The sequence below is a fragment of the Carex rostrata genome, chromosome 18 (genome assembly GCF_964058835.1).
Source record: "Carex rostrata chromosome 18, lpCarRost1.2, whole genome shotgun sequence".
NCBI classification, from domain to species: Eukaryota; Viridiplantae; Streptophyta; class Magnoliopsida; order Poales; family Cyperaceae; genus Carex; species Carex rostrata.
The window spans coordinates 4,054,023-4,076,355 of NC_135935.1; the positions used below are offsets into that span (position 1 = coordinate 4,054,023).

The following is a 22,333-nucleotide window of genomic DNA, read 5'->3' on the forward strand; positions in this document are numbered from 1 at the left end:
GAACATTCTAGTCCATACCTAGGATCCTCCTATAACAGGGAGCTTCCCCTCTCCAGAGTATATCTGAGTCTGAGATTAGTATTAAATTGCTTGTCTGATTCAAATTAGAGACATCAAAAGGTAAAAACAAGGTTAATTTATAAAATGAATCATCTAATATTGCTTTACACCAGTAGGATATCAATGCAACAATAGCTGATCTATATGTTGGACTGGTTTGGGAGTAACATCATTAAAACAAACCCTATTCCTTTAAAGACAAACTAGTAGCTGCTCTAATAAGTTCGAGGAGGAGTTTATCTTGTAAAGGTATCCAAGCATCAAACAACCATAGATCATCAATAGTTTCACAATAAAAAACAAAGCCATTAAATGTGACAATTCAAGGCCACATAGAAGATATATATGGACAAGTGATAAAAAGAAGGTTAACTGGTTGATCACAAAAAGGGCAATTTATTTGACGACCACCTTTTTTAAATTGACTTTGGTCACGACTTTATGTTTTTTAACTAAACATAAAAAAAAAAAAAAGATTTTCAAGGGTATTTTAGAGGCCCATATAGTGTCATAAGAGGAATTGGTAATACCACCATACTCTAACCAGAGATAAAAAGAATGAGCACTAAGAGGAATTTGGTTCAGACTTCAGATTATAAATCATCAATTTTGCAAAAAGAAAAATGAGTTAGATTAAAGTTTGGAGCAAATAACACGTAACCTATTAAGTCGGATAAGAATTTTCCACCTTGGCATATATCTCAGAACCTACATGCTTAAATGTAGCAATGCCGGTGTTGTATATATCCAGTATCATGCAATAATTAGTTCTAAGGACTATCTATAACCATCGACTGTTTTCATCTTCTACTCCTGATCTTCAAGAAAGTCATTTTCTGTTAGCAATAAAAAGCTCTACCAGCACCTTGTGGAGAGGAGACTAAGAAACCCTGAGACAACTTAGTTTGCTATTCTTGCAGATTGAACGCCCTTATTTTGATAATGGGGCCAATGCACTGCCAAACAATGGTAAACCTCCCAAAGGCCATGCACCGGAAAGAACTAGACAAGGCCATGCACGAACTGCTGCTGGTGATGTCCTGCCGCTCTGCCAGTGATTGCTCCTGCAATGTACATGCGCCATCAGAGAACAGAACAGAGACGAAACTGAGGTGGACTACATACTACGCAGATATGCACAAATCTTGAAAGCCTTGTTTAAGGCACCGTCAAAGGGAAAATGGCCTCGTTGCCAATAGCTCAAGCAGCCACAACATGTCAACATGGCATGTAATTGAACAAGGATTCTCTGATGCAAATCGTCGAACATCTTGTGCGCAGAAGCAAAACAGGAGCAGGTGCACAACTACACTCGTAAAAAAAAAATGAAAAATAAGCAAGCACACACACATTAGACTCCATCGTTTAACGTGGTTTAATTAGGTTTACATATACCTGGGTGTACGGCCAAGGTGCCGGCAAAACAGTTCATTATCATAAAATTTGATTACAAAGTTCGATAACAAGATGTACAACACTCTCTCAACTCTCTCACTTTTATCTTTAGTGAAGACACTTTTCCCTGATATCTCAAACAACGAGAGTACGAGACATCCATGAAGAAGATTTTTTTTTCTCTATTTCGTTTCGTTTCAGAAGAAAAGTACCATAAAAGATGTTTCCAGCTGCTTACACCAATCTCATGGGCCTACTTAATAGTCCAGCAAACTGAACCCGATTTGGTGTAATTTAGGCCCGCTTGGACACCGAAAAACAAGTCTAAATTGTTCAATTTAAAGCTCCCTTAATTTTTGTTCAAATTTACTAGAATAGCCTTGTAATATCACCATGAATTCTCTCTAGTGATGTTGATTTGAAACTATTATTGACACTGTCATAGTTAATTACTTGAGCCAAGCGGCCCACATATAGCTTAATTTAATTTAAAGCTACATTAACTACATGGAATTTTTCATCTAATTGGTTAATTCATGGTAATTAATTGTGATATGTACCTTTTTTACTTCAACAAAGAATTAATATCTTCATCTCCACTTGATACAAATTATTATTTTCTATACATGTTATTGATGTATGTATTAATCTGCGATTTTCATTACATATATTTGTTCCATGTTGTTTAAATTTCAAAAATTGAATATATAAAACAACTTATAAATTAACTTATAAAATGTTCATTTTATGTATTAATCTGCGATTTTAAATTATCTTAATAAATAAAAATTTCAAAAATATAAAGTTTGGTCTCCAAGCACATTTTAATATAGAGACACATTTAATGATTTGGATCGGCCGTTTGGAGTTTGAAATTGAAAAGCCAATTTATTGTACAACAACTCCAGAACATACGTTTTTATACTAGCCAATCTCTCTCTCTCTCTCTCTCTCTCTATATATATATATATATAGAGAGAGAGAGAGAGAGAGAGATGGGCTATGGTGCATTGCAATGCATGGAGGCTTTTGTGCATTGGACCATAAATCTAAAATTCAAAATTCAAATGACCGATCCAAACCGTTCATCTTGTTCTCCATATTAATATGTGCTTGGAGACCAAATTTTACATTTTTCTGAATTTTTTTACTATTTATTAAGTATTTTACAAAATTGTTGATCCAACGGTGGCTTAACAAAATAGTAAAATCAGCAGCCACCGTTGGATCAACAATTTTGTAAAATACTTAATAAATAGTAAAAATATTCAGAAAAATGTAAAATTTGGTCTCCAAGCACATATTAATATGGAGAACAAGATGAACGGTTTGGATCGGCCATTTGGATTTTGAATTTTAGATTTATAGTCCAATGCACAAACCCCTCCATGCATTGCAATGCACCATAGCCCATCTCTCTCTCTCTCTCTCTCTCTCTCTCTATATATATATATATATATATATATATCTCCATTCCATTATTAAGCACGTTGGGTGTCCGATCTACCAACGACTACGATTGAAAGTTAAAATTTTGGATTTAATCTCAGCTCTCCAATCACATAATCTGTTTTCTTTTGATTAAATGTATCTGAATATTGTGTAGAAGTCTAAATTTAACTAAAAATATACTCACAACACGTACTGCCACACAAATAATTATATCGCTAATTTATTTCAATACACTATTTCCTTATTTATTTCTTTCTCAATTTCTCTCTCTCTAATTTTATGACTCCATCTGTAAAATTTTTGTTTCTTTGTTTCCATTTCTTTCTTTCTTTATTTCTCTCTCTCCAATTAAAACACCTTCATGGCAATGAAAATCAAGATTTTATTCACTTTCTTATTTCTATTTTTTTTTTGTTTCTATAGATACTACCATGAGAAATCTAGAATATATCAAGGAGAAATCCTAAAAAAAATATTTGAAGTTTGGGTGCCTGGATTCAGTTTTAACACTATTTGAAGTATGTTTGATTTTGATTTTTGATTTGGATTGGATTGGATTGACCTGACGTGTAAAAAACATACCCATAATTGTGCTATAGCTTTTTGATCATCCCTTTCTGATCAGTTCTCACGTTTTATTACATGTCATGATACTTATTTGTAACATCTCAGAAAAATTGAGTTATTAATCTTAGAAATTTTTTTTTATAATATTGAAAATACTAAATATGTCTTCGGAAAAATAGAATTTATTAACTATATGATTTTAAAGAAAAAGAACGGAAATGAAAAAAGTGGAATTATCATTTTTGGTTTATTTTCTAAATCAGGAATTTAATCAACTTTACTTTTAGTTTTACTTTATTCCTTAAATCATAGATGTTACATCTTTATTTCTACTTTTATGTAACAGCTGACGCTTTTCATTAATTTTTAATGACGAAATAAAATTGGCCCATTTTGTTTCTATGTTTCTTTAATTTTTAAATCTAATTTCTTATCATGAATATAACCGCATATATTTCCATTTGAAAATTTGATTAATAAAAAAAGGAAACCAATCGGCGCTAATAACGCACCCCTGTATGCTCTTTAATGCACCCATTTATTTCAGAATCAAATATAGAGATTTTTTTTAATCACACGGATAACGTGCTGCATTAAACCAATTTCTAAATAATCGATCTTCTATCTAAATCCCTTTAAAAGGGCCTTCCTACTCTTTGCCTGCTCAGAAAGAAATAAAAAAAATGAAAATAAATTGAGTTTTGATATCATTACGAAGAAAAAAAGAGAACAAAATTGAGAGAAAAATAAAAGACATATTTTGTACGAGTTTTGATGTCCATTATCATATGTCTGATTTGAATTCCGACTACGGCGCATTTCTTCTTAACTGTTGTTGTAAATCGATTTGAAATTTCGAATGTCTCACTATCAGGTAAGGATGTGTTTCAAATGGCAACTCTAGATTATATCATTTCAGTTGAAAGTAATATTTTTGTTCCATCTTATTCTGACAACATGGCATGTGCTGTTACAATACAATGGTTTGAAGATAAGAAGAGGATGAACAAATGATATACTTTTTTTATAAATGTTTCATAGTGTTGCCATTTAAAGCCAGGATTTAGAAGGAGAAGGAGAAGGAGAAGTTGAATATCCCAGCAGCTGATACAAGATTCAACGCTGAGGTGATTTATTTCTTATCTCTTGATACATTTTTCCGAAGATGAAACATTAAGGGCAGTTAGGGCACTGTCGAAATTAAATATTGATGGGGAATGGATAATTTTTTATTGTTTGAAGAAATTTTTATTTTAAAAAAAATGCAATGCTGAAACTTTCCAATGTATGTACATGAGAAGTTGTGTAAGCACTTGGAGATGCAAGCCTTACAGCAGGAGCAAGTATGTGGTTTATTTTTTAAAATCCAAAATGTGGACAATTTGTATGGTTTACCTATTGACTTTGTTTATATTATAGAAAGTTGTATTTAATTATTTATTTGATTTTTGAAATTTAGGAAAAATGAAGTTAAATTAGCACCTTGTTTCGTTGGACTTTTAATTTAACTTCATTATTGAATAATTATTCTTCTTTTTTTGGTCTATTTTTGTATGAGAATATATTTTTGTTATATTGTAAAATGCCCCCGTTGCAATGCACGGATACGATACTAATATATATATAGGGATGGGCTAGGCTACTCCATGGAGTAGAATGAGTTGGTGCTCCACGCTGTCATATTTTTATTTTGAAAATCTAAACGATCGATCCGAACCGTTAGATGTGATCTCCATATTGAAATGTGCTTGGAGACCAAATTTTATATTTTTTGGAATTTGTTTACTATTTATTAAGTATTTTTTAAAATTGCTGATCTGATGGTCCAGAAAATTTTACTGTTCATAGCAAAACAGAAATTTTGAAAAATGCTTAATAAATAGTAAAAAAATTTCGAAAAATTGTAAAATTTGGTCTCCAAGCACATTTCAATATGGAGATCACATCTAACGGTTCGGATCGGTCGTTTGGATTTTCAAAATAAAAATACGGCGTGGAGTACAAACGCGTTTTACTCCATGGAGTACCGTAGCTCATCCTATATATATATATATATATATATATATATATATATGAGGATGGTTTCAATACCTCATAACTTATATTTTATATCTTCGTTTTCAAAATAAAAAATGTTAATTGGAACCACTCAACTTATTATTTATACTAAAATATGCTTGGGATGAAATTTTATAATTTTTGGAACTTTTTTTACTATTTTTTAATATAGATACAAAATCACTCTTTCTGTATCGTTAAAAAAAATTGTAGTTTTTTTTCAAAAATTATAAAATTTCATCCCCAAATATATTTTAGTATTGATATCAAGTTGAGCAGTTTAGGTCGACAATTTGGACTTTGAAAACGAAGATGTAATATATAAGGTATGATAGAGTTTGGCTAGCATAACATCAGTGTGTCATTTCAACCTATATAACACAAACTCTAAAACCTATCAAATCGACTTCGAACAACTAATCCAAACCGTTCAAACCCTTTTACATTATGAGTGATGCGTTTACATACATTTTTTTTTTATATTTTCGAGTTATTTTAGTATCAAATCAAGCGGTAAAAATATTGAAAAATTAATGTATTAAAATTAACTTAAAAACTCACACATTTGACCTCTTGACTTAATTCTAAATAAATTCAAAAAGTTATAAATTTTACAAGTAAACGCACAACTAATGAAGTAGATCGATTTGAACGGTTTGAATTCACCGTTTGAAGTTGATTTGATAGGTTTTAGAGTTGGTGTTATATAGGTTGAAATGACACTGATGTTGTACTAGCCAAACTCGGTATGATAATATATAAAAGACATGAGGTATTAAAACCCTCCTATATATATATAGGTTGTGGCTAATTTGCTGCCGGCGGTGCTGCCAGCCTTTTTTTTATTTTCTGATGTCTAAACAACAAATCCAAACTGTTAGATGTTTAATCTATACTATAATCTACTTGGAGACCAAATTTTACATTTTTTGGAATTTTTTTACTATTTATTAAGCTAGTTTGAAAACTGCTGATTTCAATGCTGTAGAAATTTACTGAAAACAGCGGTTTTCAAACTAGCTTAATAAATAGTAAAAAAATTTCAAAAAATGTAAAATTTGGTCTCCAAGTAGATTATAATATAGATTAAACATCCAACGGTTTGGATTTGTTGTTTGGACATCAGAAAATAAAAAAAATGGTGGCAGCACCTCCGGCTAAAATGCTGCCGACAGCAAATTAGCCGGACCCATACATACATATATATATATATATATATAGCAGAGGATTTGTCTGAGAAAATTTATAATATCACTGATTTTTTTAATCTAATAGCTAAGGATATTATTTTTAAATAAAAACGAATTTATAGGAGATTTTCAAACTTAGGAGATTTGATAGGTTTAAAATGTCTTATTGATTTTGTACTCTAATCATATTTTATATTTTTATCTCCGTTTTCAAAGTACAAATAGTCGATTCAAATAGCTCAACATGATCTTCATATTAATATGTGCTTGAAGACCAAATTTTACAATTTTTAAAAGAATTTATTATTTATTAAAATATATACAAAATAATTGTTTTTTATGGTCCATAATCTTCTAATAAAACAGTAATTTTGTATCTATCTAAAATATAGTAATTTTTTTCAAAATATATAAAATTTGATCACCAAGAATATTTTAATACTGAGATTATATTAAACGGTTGAGATCGATTAAACTTTAAAAATAAAATAACAATATGAAACATGATTAAGGTATAAAATTTACGAGGAATTTTAACCACTAGATGAATTGACATTCCAACTCAAGTATCGAAATGGCTTTCAAATTTATAGTCCAAAAGAAAATTTTCTGATGGAATTTAGACTATCCAACTTGGATTATCAAAGTCGTTAACTCGTGACAGTAGGCTAGTAGCAATGAATCTATAACGATAAACACGTGGATATGAATTTCTGAGAAATAAATCTGCTGTTATTCCAAAAGAATAACAGTAATAATCTGTTATTCTGATCTCAATAGTTGATTTTTATTAAGATTTGTTCATAAAAAAATTTCTTAAATTCGCACATAAAAAATAGTTGGAATGGGAATAACAGCAGATTTATTTCCGAATTTCTGTCACATGGAAATGTAAGTTTTTTTTTTTTTTTTTTTTGGATTCACACGACCCGTAGGTCTACATCAGATCAATGTTAAAAACAGCCTCATTACAATCTCTTCTATTCCAAGCATATAGTCTACCCTGATTAGCTAGCCTGTGCGATAATTGCATCAACTCATGTTCCCTATTACAGTGCCATACCTCACACTTGCCTTGTGATTGCACAATGATTTCCCAGGTGCGCCATATCTCAGAGAAGGACCTCCAGTCAGTAACATTTGGCCATACTGACTGGACTGCATTGACAATGTCCATGGAATCTAGACATTTGCTAACGGGTTACCCGTGACCCGTTCCGGGTTACCCGTTACGGGTAACGGGTAGGACGGGTAAAGGGGTAGGTCGGGTACGGGTAAAACCCGTAACGGGTAGACGGGTAATTTTTCCAAAACCTCTATCCGGTCCGTTTATTACCCGTACCCGTTGCGGGTTGACGGGTACGGGTACCGCGGGTACGGATCCGGGTATCCGGGTACGGGTCCGGTCCGTCCGGTTTTTTTTTTTTTTTTTTTTCTCTGTTTTTTCCCTTTTTTTTCTGTTTTTTTCAAAAAAATTCAAATTTTTTTGAAGTGAAACGGGTCGGGTACGGGTAACGGGTACGGGTATGCGGGTAGATGGGTACGGGTAGGCGGGTACGGGTAGACGGGTACGGGTATAACGGGTTTTTTTTCAAATTAGGTTGTCCGGTCCGTTTATTACCCGTACCCGTCTACCCGTTTGTACCCGGGCAACGGGTACGGGTACCACGGGTAACGGGTGCGGGCCGGGCAAAACGGGTTCTATCCGTTCCGGGTTTAGCAAATGCCTAATGGAATCTGACAGAATAATCCCTTCCCCTCCAGTCAGTTTGCAATGTCCATGAAATCTAAGTTGAAATTGTCAATTTGCAATTACTTATTATTTAAGAAGACAATTGGACTGATATATATTCTTTTTTTGAACATTTCAAAGCCCGGAGGCACCAATTGGACTGATATGATGGCTTGCCATGTAATATAATGGAAAATTCCGATAGCAGACAAAACTAAGATTGGTTTTTATATGCCAACGGCGGTTATCTACGAAAATATCTTAACATTCATTCCCAGCTAAGCTCGCATTTCAAATTAAACTGGCATGGTGAAGCATATTTAATAATGAAAAGAAATATATTGATAATCAATTTATTTCGTAAACATAACGGTAGCTTCATAAGACGCTGGGTGCCACACTCTAAATCAGAAATTATAAATTAAGGAGTAATTATTTTCGCCTCATGTTTATTAATCAATAAATATACAAAACTGATAACATAACAATAACAAATAAAGCCAAAGCATAAAATCATATAAGCATTAGCGGCCATTTTTATTAATAACCCAAAAAAAAAGTTTTTTTACAAAAGTAACCCCAAAATCTGAGTTTTTCCAAATATAACCAAACCGCCAGGTATGCTGGCGGTCCAGTTCCTTACCAGACCGCCAGGAACCTGGGCGGTCCAGTAGGGACCAGACCGCCAGCGTTCTGGGCGGTCCGGTTTTTTTTTTTTTTTTTTTTTTTTTTTAAGAGAGATCTGATTTTTTTTTCTTAATATTTTCATTTGTGAAGTTTTAGTTTTTTTTGCTTAGAGTATTTGTCAAAAAATAACGTCATTTAGGGAGAACCCCTGAGCATCCGAAGCATCAGACTTAAAAACAGAAAATACATAAAATGGGCAAAAAGTGACGCAACCCTAAAAACATAAAAGACATAAAAAAAAAACATAAAATACATAAAAAAAAAACATAAAAGACCCTAAAAACTCTAAAATTATAAAGAAAGGTCCAAAAGTCCATGAAGGAAGACTCGGATCGCGAATCTGAGCCCGAAAATGGGTGAAACGAATCTATAGATTAATTTCTTATCCGGTTTTGGGCTGTGGAGTTCCTGTCAAAATTTCAGCCCGATCCGACGGACGGATCAAAAGTTACGCCCCTTTTCGTGAAGCATGCGCAGGACCATATTGCATCACATCTTCTGGTTTTGGTTTGAGAAGATCAGATCGGAGAGAAGCGTGAAGCGAAGTGAATGCTATGTTTTAAACCCTAGGCGTGCGTTTGAAAGAGGTGCGCGGGACTTAAAATGAAATTTTTTTAGCTTTACTGTCGACTGTTTATAAATAGGCGACACTAATAACTGAGAATTTTTTTTAGCTTTAGTGTCGGCTGTTTATAGATAATTCTTGAATAATCTCTTAGGCTTTTAACTAAACAAAATACCGATCGTTGTACTAAAACTTAAACTGCATTTTTGAGGCACTAAACGATGTTTTTTTTTTTAATTCTGATGCTTTGGATGCTCAGGGGTTCTCCCTAAATGACGTTATTTTTTGGCAAATACTCTAAGCAAAAAAAACTAAAACTTCACAAATGAAAATATTAAGAAAAAAAATCAGATCTCTCTCTCTCTAATCTAAATAAAAAAAAAAAAAAAAAAAAACCGGACCGCCCAGGTTCCTGGCGGTCTGGTAAGGAACTGGACTGCCAGCATCCCTGGCGGTTTGGTTATATTTGGAAAAACTCAGATTTTGAGGTTACTTTTGTAAAAAACTTTTTTTTTTGAGTTATTAATAAAAATGGCCGAAGGAGTCTAGGAAAGCTATTGAGTTCCGTGTCACATCAGATTTTTTTTGGAAAAACTCAGATTTTTTTTGGGTTATAAATAAATATACACATAATAGCAATATAGTCCATGTCACATCAAAATAAACATAATCTAGGAAAGCTATTGAGTTCCGTATATAATACAAGATACTCATAAATCTAACCAAAATTCTAAATAAAAGCAGGTCAAAGGACGGGGCCATTGGGGATAGCTCCTGGAGTCTCCTGCTGCAGATTGCCAGTCTCTGTACCTAAAAACTTACGAAACAACTTGTGAGTAAGCGACTAATAATCCAGTATGTGATCCATAATTATCCTTTTAGAGATCCTATATGATCAAAACACTTTTAATTATAACTTACATACAATTTATAAAGGTAATTCTACATGCACCTGTTTTATCATTATATCCTATTTTAATAGCTAATAAAAAGAAAACACTTTTCTTTTAGTTAATGCTATAATGCAGTTAATCTATTATGCCAACATGTGAAATATTTTTCAAATAAAATACAAGGAGGTATGATATTTATATCCAAAACGGGATTCAGCTATACAAAGGTACTGTGTGTACGAACATAATAATAGTATAGATAAAGAAATCACCCTATGCCGTGCCAATAAGATCAATAGATCCAATACAATATAATCCAAGGGCTGCGATCATAGGCACAAGTTAATAGCACGCTAGCAGATGATTATATCTAACTTCCATGTTTCATCCCACCTAAACGATTCTTCAACCAAACATATAAAATAGGAGAAATCATACAATACACGACGTAAGAAATAATCAATCTCATCCCTCATGAGCAGGAGAGAACTCCATTCGTCCGTCCAGACTCACGGGAACAATAAGTAGTACCAGACTCAAAATGGTGCACTAAACGTGCCACAAACTCGAACCGTGTAGCATATATTAGAGCTGCCATAGTCTCAAACTATGTAGCCCTAAAACAATGCCATCAGGGACTCGAAACTTCGATGGGATAACCCGCTCTAGGCATGTAGCTCCTAATGTAGGTGGGGAAGCTCCCAAATCGCTCGTATATTCAGACTCGAACCGGTGCACAGAAAAATATAAAATGAAACGGAAAAGATATATAGTTTCCAAGTGACCTCCCAGCTCAGTGGCTATAAGACCTCCTGAGGGATCAAATGACCTCCCAGCTCAGTGGCTATCGGGTCGGCTCGTATCCCATACTATGAGACAGAACGAAGTTACTCAGTTTTTTTTCAACTCTCACCGATGCAACACGTATAACTATATACTAGTATGTCTTCTACGAGAAGAAAACAAACTAATAATCTAATATAATAATAATATATATTATATTATTTAATTACTCTACTCCTATAATACAGTAAATTTGAGTTTTTAAGGATTTATGCAATTTCTACCTATAGTGCAGAAAAGATAAACATGCTTTACAGTTTTAATGCATCTATTTAAATTAAGTACAAATGTCAGGTCAGATAGATCGACTGGTAAGAGTATGCCACAAAAAAAAAATTAGATATCCCACACCTGTAAGGCTGTAGACGCGAAGGTTAAGCTCCTGCGAAATCTGCAGGATCCCCGTCTACTCCGGTGTACGCATCAGTCGGATCAGCCCACGGATCAAAATCAGAATAGGTCTGATGACCTAAAATTTATGTAATTATAACTAATTAAAATCTATACTAAATTATCCTAACCCTCGTCCCAAATTAATATATTTAATCTAAGGTTCGATTATTTTGACTTATAATAATTAACCGATTCAGTCAGTCTCACTCGTCCGGTTTAGTCATTTTGACTTGGTCCGGATTTGTCGTGAGTAACTTGACTTAAATTAATCTAATTTAATTTGAAGATAAATTGCAGTGTTAATATTTTAATTTGAAGATAAATTGTTTATTATAAATTTTTAACGGCGAAATTAATCATACTATAATTATTCATAAGTTACGACAATTTAATATGTTTTCTCTAATTAACTTTATTTCTAACGACCTATTAATTCGAGTTAATTTAATTAATCTATGATTTAATCTAATCGTTTGGATTCAGTTTGAAATCTAAATTTATAATTTATTTTCCTAATTCTAACTTACGATAAATTATGATAGATTCCTAGTTATTAATTAAATCGTATTTTATCATGTACTTAATTAAATACAGTTGTGTTTGTTATTTAATTATTAGTTTGATTATAAATTTTAGAAATATAACTTTTACACTAAGTTTATGTGTTATGATTATTCATATTCAAGTTACGAAATTTGTTATTTAATTGCCAACCTATTTTTATTGCGAATTCATCGTTTTGTAAATAAGTACAAAATAAATATTTACGTTGATAATTAATTGTCCTTATTAATTAACAACGTAAATAGTTTATGTTTTAAATATTTTAAATTTAAAAATTTGTAATGAAACCTTTTAATATTAAATATGTGTTGGGTGCTTTATTTTTTATTTGTTTCGGGATCATATATTATTCAATCGGGTTATTTTATATATGTTCAAATTATGTTATGAGCTAATTATCAAAGTATCATACTATGGACTTTTCTAATCATCTCCCGAGCTATTTAGGTTTACCTAAGCATTCAATTTAATTCGATTCCTTAATTTAAAATCTAAATTTTGCAAAAGCCCAATTTTAATTCCAATTATTTATGCATTTCGGTCCAAGGGCAAATTTCATAAATTCAATGACAATGTCATGACCCAATTCTAAATTTTTTTATTTTAATTTATGTCAAGCCCAACAAGAAAAAAGGTCCAAACCTCACTCAAATTTGTTAATTAATTCAAATTCAGCCCAGCAGAAAAAGGTAAAGTCCAAAGCCCTCTTTTAATGCACATTTATCATTAAGCCCCTGTTTTATAAAATTTCACCCAAGAGCCTAACTTCTACACAATTAACCTCAAATTTTAAATTATTCACAAAATGGTCCCTATCAGTTCAAATTCATTATTGGGCTAGTACCGACTGGTACCAGCATCCCACAAGCCTCAACAAGGCATCATAAGACAAAAGTCGAGCAAGCACACAAGAAAGATACAAGGAAAACAGCAAACAAGGCAAGGCACAACCGCAACAAGGCAACAACATACCAAGGGAAAAACTAGACAAACAAAGGCACAACCACACACAAATCAAAAGGCAACAACAGACCAGCACAACAATAGAGAAGGCCACAAGGCACAAATCAAGACAACACAAGGCAAGCTCTATTAATTGTCGTCATTGCTGGAAAAATCAACAACCCGCTCAAGACATGCAATTCATCGCATCGACTCGCAATTTCTCAACAATCGCACAAGAAAAAGGTAAGGTGCTCAAAAAGTTACCCGATTAGAAGGGAGACATAAAAAATGGCAAGAGAGGGAGCTGGTCCTGAGGTTTCGCCTCGCCTTCGGTAAATCCAAAAAATCGGCAAGCTCTCAAATTGAGCACCACCAAGCACTAATGGAAAAACCACAAGCAAAAGACACACTCAAAACCTAGGGTTTTGAGTACTCACAATCACAGAGGAGCAACAGAAAAAGAGATGAAAAGAGAGATACAGTCTCAACTCATGAGCAAAAAGAACTAGAAAAACCAAACGAGAGAGAGGCTTATCTGACCTGATAAAACATAAGAAGGGCGCATGGTCAAGGCCTCTATGACAACCATACGACCAAGGTCGTCGCACCACGAATTTCAAAATCCTAGCAAAGAAACAAAAAGGCGGGCAGCCTCTCTCTGTCTTCTCCAGGAGAACGAGAGAGAAAGAGGTAAGGTTGGCGCACAACGACACAAGAGAGAAGAGAGCCCTAAAGGGAACGAGAGGGGAAAAGGGTGAGGGGTTTATTAATAAGAGGAGGGTTCAAATGCCTCCACTTTTCATGCCTCCATACCTTCTCCAAATCTGAACCGCTCATCTAATATTCGGATCAACGGACAGATCTAACTTCTCCCAAAATTCTCCTCCCCACTTTTTTCCCGTCGTTTCCCCTCCCTAATTTCCTTCTAATTTCCTTTCCTTTTCGTTCTCTCCATCAAAATTTTGGTCCTGCTCTCCTTCCATTCTCACCGCTCTCTCCTCTTCGGACCCTCCATGGATGAACCTCGAACTTCGCACCGACCCCATCCTCCTCCTGCCTCGCCTGATCTCGGTGGTTCTGTACACAATTATCGGTGGACCTTGGTGGTTCCTCGCCTGATGTCGGTGATTGCTCGACTTCTTGTGGTGAGCGGTCTTTATCTCGTGATTTGCTATATTTATGTAAAAACATAGTGGATTGAAAACCTTGTATTTTGTTTTCTGTAAAAACTCTTGTATTTCATTTTATATATATGCAATTAAGCCTAACTAAAAGTTTGATCCTTTACTGTGCAATTAAGCACAAATTGAAACTAAAAATGGCACAATTACTCAATCTCATCTCAATAAGCACTTGATTTAGTCCACACCAATGAGTTTAATGTTATCAAAGGCTGTGAGCCTTGCTAACTGCTAAGACATTATATTCTAGTCAAAAGTAGAAAATAAATTCCTGGTACTGGAGCTGCTATACTGTCCAGTTCACTAGTATGTGCTTCAATTTTGATACATACAACATATTGTGTTAACTAGAGTGTATGTTACATTTTTTATATTTTTCTATAACTACAGTTATAAATTGGCTCATTTTTGTATGTTTGTATATGCAGAAGAAGCTTCCTAGCTAGGTTAATCAATGATCTTTGATTCTTTGATAGGCATCTAGAAGAAGAGATTCAACTCCAAATTGAAAAATTCTCGATATAGCTTATTAGATATCATAAAAGAATATTAGATATATGAAAAACCTTTTAATTTTTTTTTAAGATGTATGAAAAAGTGATATGTTAATTGGTGTTATGCATTGTGTACAATATGTTGTATTTGTTTTGCTTTTTTTTTTTCTTTTCTTTGTTCTTTTACAGTAATTTTTTGTAGCGGGTTTTAAAATATTGAATTTTGTTGTTGGTTCTCTGGTAGAACTCTTGGTATTTCTGTTTTATAGAGAGTTTGTTTTTTGTTCATGGATTATCTGTAATGGTTAGATGACAATGTGATAATATTTTGTTTTTTGCAGTAAGTTTTGGATACTTTATATAAATTAATATTCCCCTATTAATGATTGTTTCTGGTAGAGTAATATCTTCATACCAGTATAATATGCTTTACTAAAACAGTACCAGTATATTAAATCAAGCAACTTGATAACAGAATACCTTTCCTCCATGCAAAATTCAATAAAAAAAATTCAATCAATTTTTCTTCAAATTGAAAATTTGGTAAGAAATTATTAATTGTTAACAGTACCAGTATAAACTTTGAAGAGACATCAAAAGAAACATGTAAATTATATATGCTCATACAAAATACATGGTACTGATACACTATAAATTCTCAATCCTTGTAGTTTTACAAAATAAATGTTCAAATACTTTCTTAACTAAGAAAGAAAATGACATTCTTCTTGAGCATTAAAATGACACTATATTATGTAAGTTGATAGTTCTTACAGTTTTACAAAACAATCCATTAAAACATGGAATTTACATTCATAACAAAATTACAAAAGAAAAGTCTTGCAACTGAGTTTTGTCATCGAACTAACTCGACGGCTTTGGCCTGCTTTCTTCTCTCACATGTAGATACATTGTGTCCAACTTCACCACAATCTTTGCATCGCCTTTTTGATTTCTTCGATTGTTCAATAGCTACTTTAAAACCTCCTCTTAGGCGTCCATTCTTTGACTCCACTGAACCTTTCTTACAACCTTTTGTTTTCGAAATATGTGGATCACCAAGAAGTGGGTGCCGTGCATCTTTGGCATTCTCTTCGATGGCTGCCACAGTATCTATTTCCTCCTTAGGCACTTGCATATTAGAAAACTTTTCAATCATCTTGTCTAAATCCTTCATTATGGTGTCAAAAACTTCACCAGATACATGCAAATAAGGTCTCAACCAACTCATGGTACTGTTAAACTGCACATCACGAGCAATTGCATCCCCATCCTTCTTGTAAAGGAGAATATGAATTCCCTCTGCAACCCTCTTTGTCCACCGTGACAAGATGTATCTAGGAGGTATTTCAGCCACACCCTTCTTATTGTAAATATCTAATATATGTCTACATAAGATGCCTTGAAATTCAAATAAGTGGCACTCACAAGATACCTCTTTTGACTCAACATTTATAATTACAAGGAATTCCTCATGGGGATTACGAAAATTTGATACCTTGTATTGGGTAGAGGATCCATTTTTGGGCAACTTCTTTCTCATTAACTTGAAGCTTTCTTCAAGTTCATCTTGAAATTTACTGAATATGTTTCGTGTATACACATTTGCTACTTGTTCTTCTATGCTGGACCTTACATCGAAATTAGGTTTTTTGTAGATTGAGACAAAACGTTCAGCATGCTCAACTATGTAACGATGTTCAATAGCACGCTCATACTTAACCACAAATTCTCACAAGGTGGTTTTGTTAAGAAAAGAATCAAAGAAAGAATGTATGCTCTCGCATCTCTGTGTGGTATACCGGCATAAAATATGGTATGGTTGTATACCGGAACCCAAGACTGCCGAATATCAAATAGCTTTCCAAGCCACTCATCACTTGCAAGTTTGTACTTTGACATGATCATGTTCCACTCATTATCAAATTGCTCGGTGGTGATCGAACGATATAAACAATTTTGCAACTCTCGACTAAATGGTGAATTCTCCTTGTAAATGGACCCGTGTTTTTCGGGAAATTTTTTCAAAATGTGCCAAAGGCAAAACCTATAAGTAACGGTTGGAAAAACCTTATCAATGGCATTTTTAATCGCATGATCTTGATCCGTAAGGATTGATACGGGCAACTTTCCACTCAGTGCCTCTAACCAAGTTTGGAACAACCAAACAAATGTCTCTTCTTCCTCATTTTGCAACAAGGCACAACCGAACATGATTGATTGGCTATGGTTATTGACACCGACAAAATTTCCTAAAGGCATACTATACTTGTTAGTTTGATAAGTTGTGTCAAAGACCACAACATCTCCAAACCTCTCATAGTATTGTCGAGCTGTGGAGTCAATCCAGAAGAAGTTTACCAAATTATCCTCATCATCAGTTTGAATAACATAGTAGAAGTTGGCATCTTGTACTTGCTTCTGTTTACAATATTGAAAAACGGCTTCTGCATCACCTCTATCCAAGTTCATTAGCCGAAGATTTCTTCTATGATTCCAACAGCTTCTTTGAGAAACATTGATTTCAGCATCACAATTCAATATTGCTGGTACTTTGCCGATTGGGAGGTCGGATTCACTGAATTTTTCAATAAGCTTTTTTGTTATTGAGGGAATACTGCCATGCTGTCTTAAGTGGGTTCGACTGTTGGGACTAACTAATAAATGGTTGTGCTTATTGTTCACAGTTTTCACCTTCCATACACCCTTATTCTTTGACATAGTGATGGTTACCGGGCAACCAGATCTACGAGTCAAGGTTTTTCTCCTTTTCCTTTCTTCATTCTCATCAACCTCATCATTTAATTTCTGTTTTGCATCACAAAATCCAGCACACGAACACACGTATTGACGGTACCGAACAATGTTTGTTCGATCAAATTTAAGTGTCTTCTTGACCCGCACAGTAAATTCCTCAGAAAAAGCGTAAGCATAGTAATACTTCTCAAACTCTTCAAGTGATGTGAACTTCATACCTTCACAAGGTACACTCCCATCATTACTTCTCTTCTTCGGAGTTGTGTCATTGAGTTGGTTATGAATTTCTCTATCCTCAAGAATTTCAATTTCCTTGTCGGGAGGATTGACCATCTTCACAAGATTGCCACCATCCATACAAGTAAAATCCTAAAAAAGCAGAATAATTTAATTTAGTTATGCTTGCCTGTAAATTTTAAGTAAAGGACAGATTTTTCATACAATCAAACATTGATTAGGCTCATTTTTTTTTCTCAAATATCAATTATTATGCAATCAATTTTTCAACACAGCAACAATTCAATGTCTCTAACTTTTTTTTTATTTAAAACACTTAAGTATTTTACTAACTAAAAATACAGTATTATGAAGTTTCAAATACTATGAAACTTAAATTGCTAAATAACCACTGAAATTCGAGCTGGTGGTTTTCAAAGTCTCAACTTACTCCATTGTAGTGTTCAAGTTATCTTTTATCGCTGATTGAGGAGCTGCTGAACTAGAATGTTCCAATTGTAGACAACCAGTAAAACAATCAATATTATGCTCTAGAATAGAAGAATCGGGTTGTTCTGGGATCAAGTATGGATGAGACCTTGTTGCCATAAAACTGTATACGGATTTAGAGGAACCATCGTGATCAGGCGAGGCAGGAAGAGGATGGGGTCGGTGCGAAGTTCGAGGTTCATCCATGGAGGGTCCGAAGAGGAGAGAGCGGTGAGAAAGGAAGAGGATTGCCATAGAGCTATGTACGGATTTAGAGGAGCCACCGAGATCAGGCGAGGCAGGAGGAGGATGGGATCGGTGCAAAGTTCGAGGTTCATCCATGGAGGGTCCGAAGAGGAGAGAGCGGTGAGAAGGGAAGGGGAGCTGGACCAAAATTTTGATGGTGAGAACGAAAAAGTAAATAAGGGAGGGGAAACGATGGGAAAAAGGAGGGAAGGAGACTTACGGGAGAAGTTTGGATCTGTCAGTCGATCCGAATTTCAGATGAGCGGTTCAGATTTGGAGAAGGCAGGCATGAAAAGTGGAGGCATTTGAACCCTCCTCTATTAATAAACCCCTCCTTAAAGATTCATGCAAAGATGGATCTAATGGTGGATAAAATTCCAGAATCAATTTGGCTTCTTAATTGGATCTCACTTATGATCTAATCAAATTAGTTCGATCAAATTTACGAGATTCATTGTTTTTAAATTTCGTATGATAAAACCGAACACTCGTGATTATTAATTTTTACATATTAAATTTTAATTTAATATTTTCATCTCACTACTATTGGTAATTTATTACAACAAATTTCCTAAATTTCGATATGTCGAATAATTTCTTACTTCATATTTTTTATTTAAAAGTACAATTGGAGAAGTCTTTAATTTAATCAACTCTAATTAATACTTTGATTTTTAATTAGTGTAGAAATTTATAATCCAATTATTTTCGGAAATTTAGTTTCGTTTTAAATAATCGGTATTATTTGATAACACTTAATTAATTTAAAATTTAAATTAAGCCTAATTTATAATTTATAAATTAATTATCGATTTAAAAATTCTGGGATATAACACTGGTGCTTACTTTCTTAAAAAATAATTTAAAAAATAATTATCAAAATTAAAAATTTAAAGAGCAAAACTAGAGCGACAATATTATTGTCATCAAGAGAGTTTGGTGAACAAAACTTCACAAATATATTAGATTAACTTCAAATGACAAATCTAAACTGTTGAAACCCGTCCACTTTATAATAATTTGAGTATATGCAAAATTTTGAAAGTTTTAAATTTATTTAGTACAAATTCAAACGGTAACAAAAAATTATAAGTTACTAAATAACTTATTTTAGGCATTCATTTATATGGCAAGGTAATAAGGCATTTACAATCCAAATACAATACTCCAATTGAAGGTGTTTGAAGCACTCTAGTTGTGTCTCTATATGACAAGATAATAGGCATTTACAATTCTATTACAATACTCCAATTGAAGATGCTTGGTGTACTATAGTAGGGTCTGAAGATGGCAAGATAATAGGGCATTTACAACTCTAATACAACACTATAATTGAAGGTGATTGGAGTACTCTAGTAGTGTCTACAGATGACAAGATAATAGGGCATTTACAGCCCTAATACAACACTCCAATTGAAGGTGTTTGGAGCACTCTAGTACTGTGTTCAGATGGCAAGATAATCAGGCATTTACAGCCCTAATACAACACTCCAATTGAAGGTGTTTAGAGCACTCTAGTAGTGTCTCGATATGGCAAGACAATAGGGCATTTACAAACCTAACACAACACTCCAATTAATAGCGTTTGGAGCATTATAGTAGTGTCTCTAGATGACAAGATAATAAGGCATTAACAGCCCTAGTACAACACTCTATTTGAAGATGTTTTCAGATGGAAAGATAATTGGGTGTTTACAACTCTAATACAACACTCTAATTAAAGACATTTGGAACGCTCTAGTACTGTCTCCAGATGGCAAGATAATAGAACATTTACAACCCTAATACAATACTCCAATTTAAGGTGTTTGGAGCACTCTAGTAGTGTCTCTACATGGCAAGATAATAAGGCATTTAAACCTTAATACAACACTCCAATTGAAGGTGTTTGGGGCACTCTAGTAGTGTATCTATATGGCAAGATAATAGGACATTTACAACCTTAATACAACACTATAGTTGCTTGGAGCACTCTAGTAGTGTCTACAGACGGCAAGATAATAGGGTATTTACAACTTTAGTATAACACTCTAATTGAAGGTGTTTGGAGCACTCTAGTAGTGTCTACAGACGGCAAGATAATAGTTTATTTACAACCCAAATACAACACTCTAATTGAAGGTGTCTGGGGCACTCTAGTAGTATATACAAATGATAAGATAATAGGGCATTTACAGCCCAAATACAACACTCCATTCGAATGTGTTTGGAGCACTCTAGTACTGTCTTCAGATTGCAAGATAATCAGGCATTTACAGCTCTAATACAACTCTCCAATTGAAGGTGTTTAGAGCACTCTAGTAGTGTATTGATATGGCAAGATAATAGGGCAATTACAACATAATACAACACTCCAATTGAAGATGTTTGAAGCATTCTGGTAGTGTCTCGAGATGGGAAAATAATAGGGTATAGACAAGCCTAATACAACACTCCAACTGAAGGTGTTTGGAGCACTCTAGTTGTGTCTCCATATAGATAATGAGGTATTTAAACCTTAATACAACACTGCTATTGAAGGTGTTTGGGGGTACTCTAGTAGTGTGTCTATATAGCAAGATAATAGGTCTTTTACAACCTTAATACAACACTATAATTGAAGGTGTTTGGAGCACTCTAGTAGTGTCTACAGACGGCAAGATAATAGTTTATTTACAACCCAAATACAACACTCTAATTGAAGGTGTTTGGGGCACTCTAGTAGTATATACAAATGACAAGATAATAGGGCATTTACAGCCCTAACACAACACTCCAATTGAAGGTGTTTAGATATGGAAAAATAATAGGGCATTTACAACTCTAATACAACACTCCAATTGATGGAGATTGGAGCATTCTAGTGGTGTCTCTAGATTGCAAGATAATAGGGCATTTACAACCCTAATACAACACTCCAATTAAAGGCGTTTTCAGATTGGAAGATCATTAGGCGTTTACAACCGTATTACAACAGTCTAATTGAAGCCTTTTGGAGCGCTCTAGTACTGTCTCCAAATGAAAAGATAATAGGTCATTTACAGCCCTAATACAACACTCCAATTGAAGGCGTTTGGAGCGGTCTAGTAGTGTCTCTATATGACAAGATAATAGGGCATCGACAACCCTAATACAACCCTTATACAACACTCCAATTTATGGTGTTTGGAGCACTCTAGCACTGTCTCCAGATGGCAAGATAATAGGGCATTAACAACACTCCATTTGAAGGTGATTGGAGCACTCTAGTAGTGTCTCTATATAGCAAGATAATAGGGCATTTACAACACTAATACATCACTCCAATTAATATTGTTTGGAGCACTCTAATAGTGTCTCCAGATTGGTAGATATTAGGACTTTTACAACCCTAATATAACACTCTAATTGAAGGTATTTGGAGCACTCTAGTAGTGTCTCTATATGGAAAGATAATAGGGAATTTACAACCCTAATAAAACACAGCAATTGATAGTATTTGGAGCACTCTAGTAGTGTCTCGAGATGACAAGATAATATGGCATTTACAAACCAAATACAACACTTCAATTGAAGGTGTTTGGAGCACTCTAGTAGTGTCTCGAGATGACAAGATAATAAGGCATTTACAGCCATAATACAACAATC

The 22,333-nt window shown here is 33.9% G+C and overlaps 1 protein-coding gene across 1 annotated transcript; it reads right to left on the reverse strand.

Moving 5' to 3' along the window:
• Window positions 1-14,298: 14,298 nt before the first annotated feature.
• On the reverse strand, window positions 14,299-18,144 carry LOC144569799 (protein FAR1-RELATED SEQUENCE 5-like). Its single transcript, XM_078320275.1, has 3 exons — window positions 16,850-18,144; window positions 15,889-16,736; window positions 14,299-14,515 (listed from the first exon to the last, which is right to left on the reverse strand). The coding sequence occupies exons 1-3, from the start codon at window positions 18,131-18,133 to the stop codon at window positions 14,299-14,301; spliced, it is 2,349 nt and encodes a 782-aa protein (XP_078176401.1). The 5' UTR covers window positions 18,134-18,144.
• Between the last annotated feature and the right edge of the window lie 4,189 nt (window positions 18,145-22,333).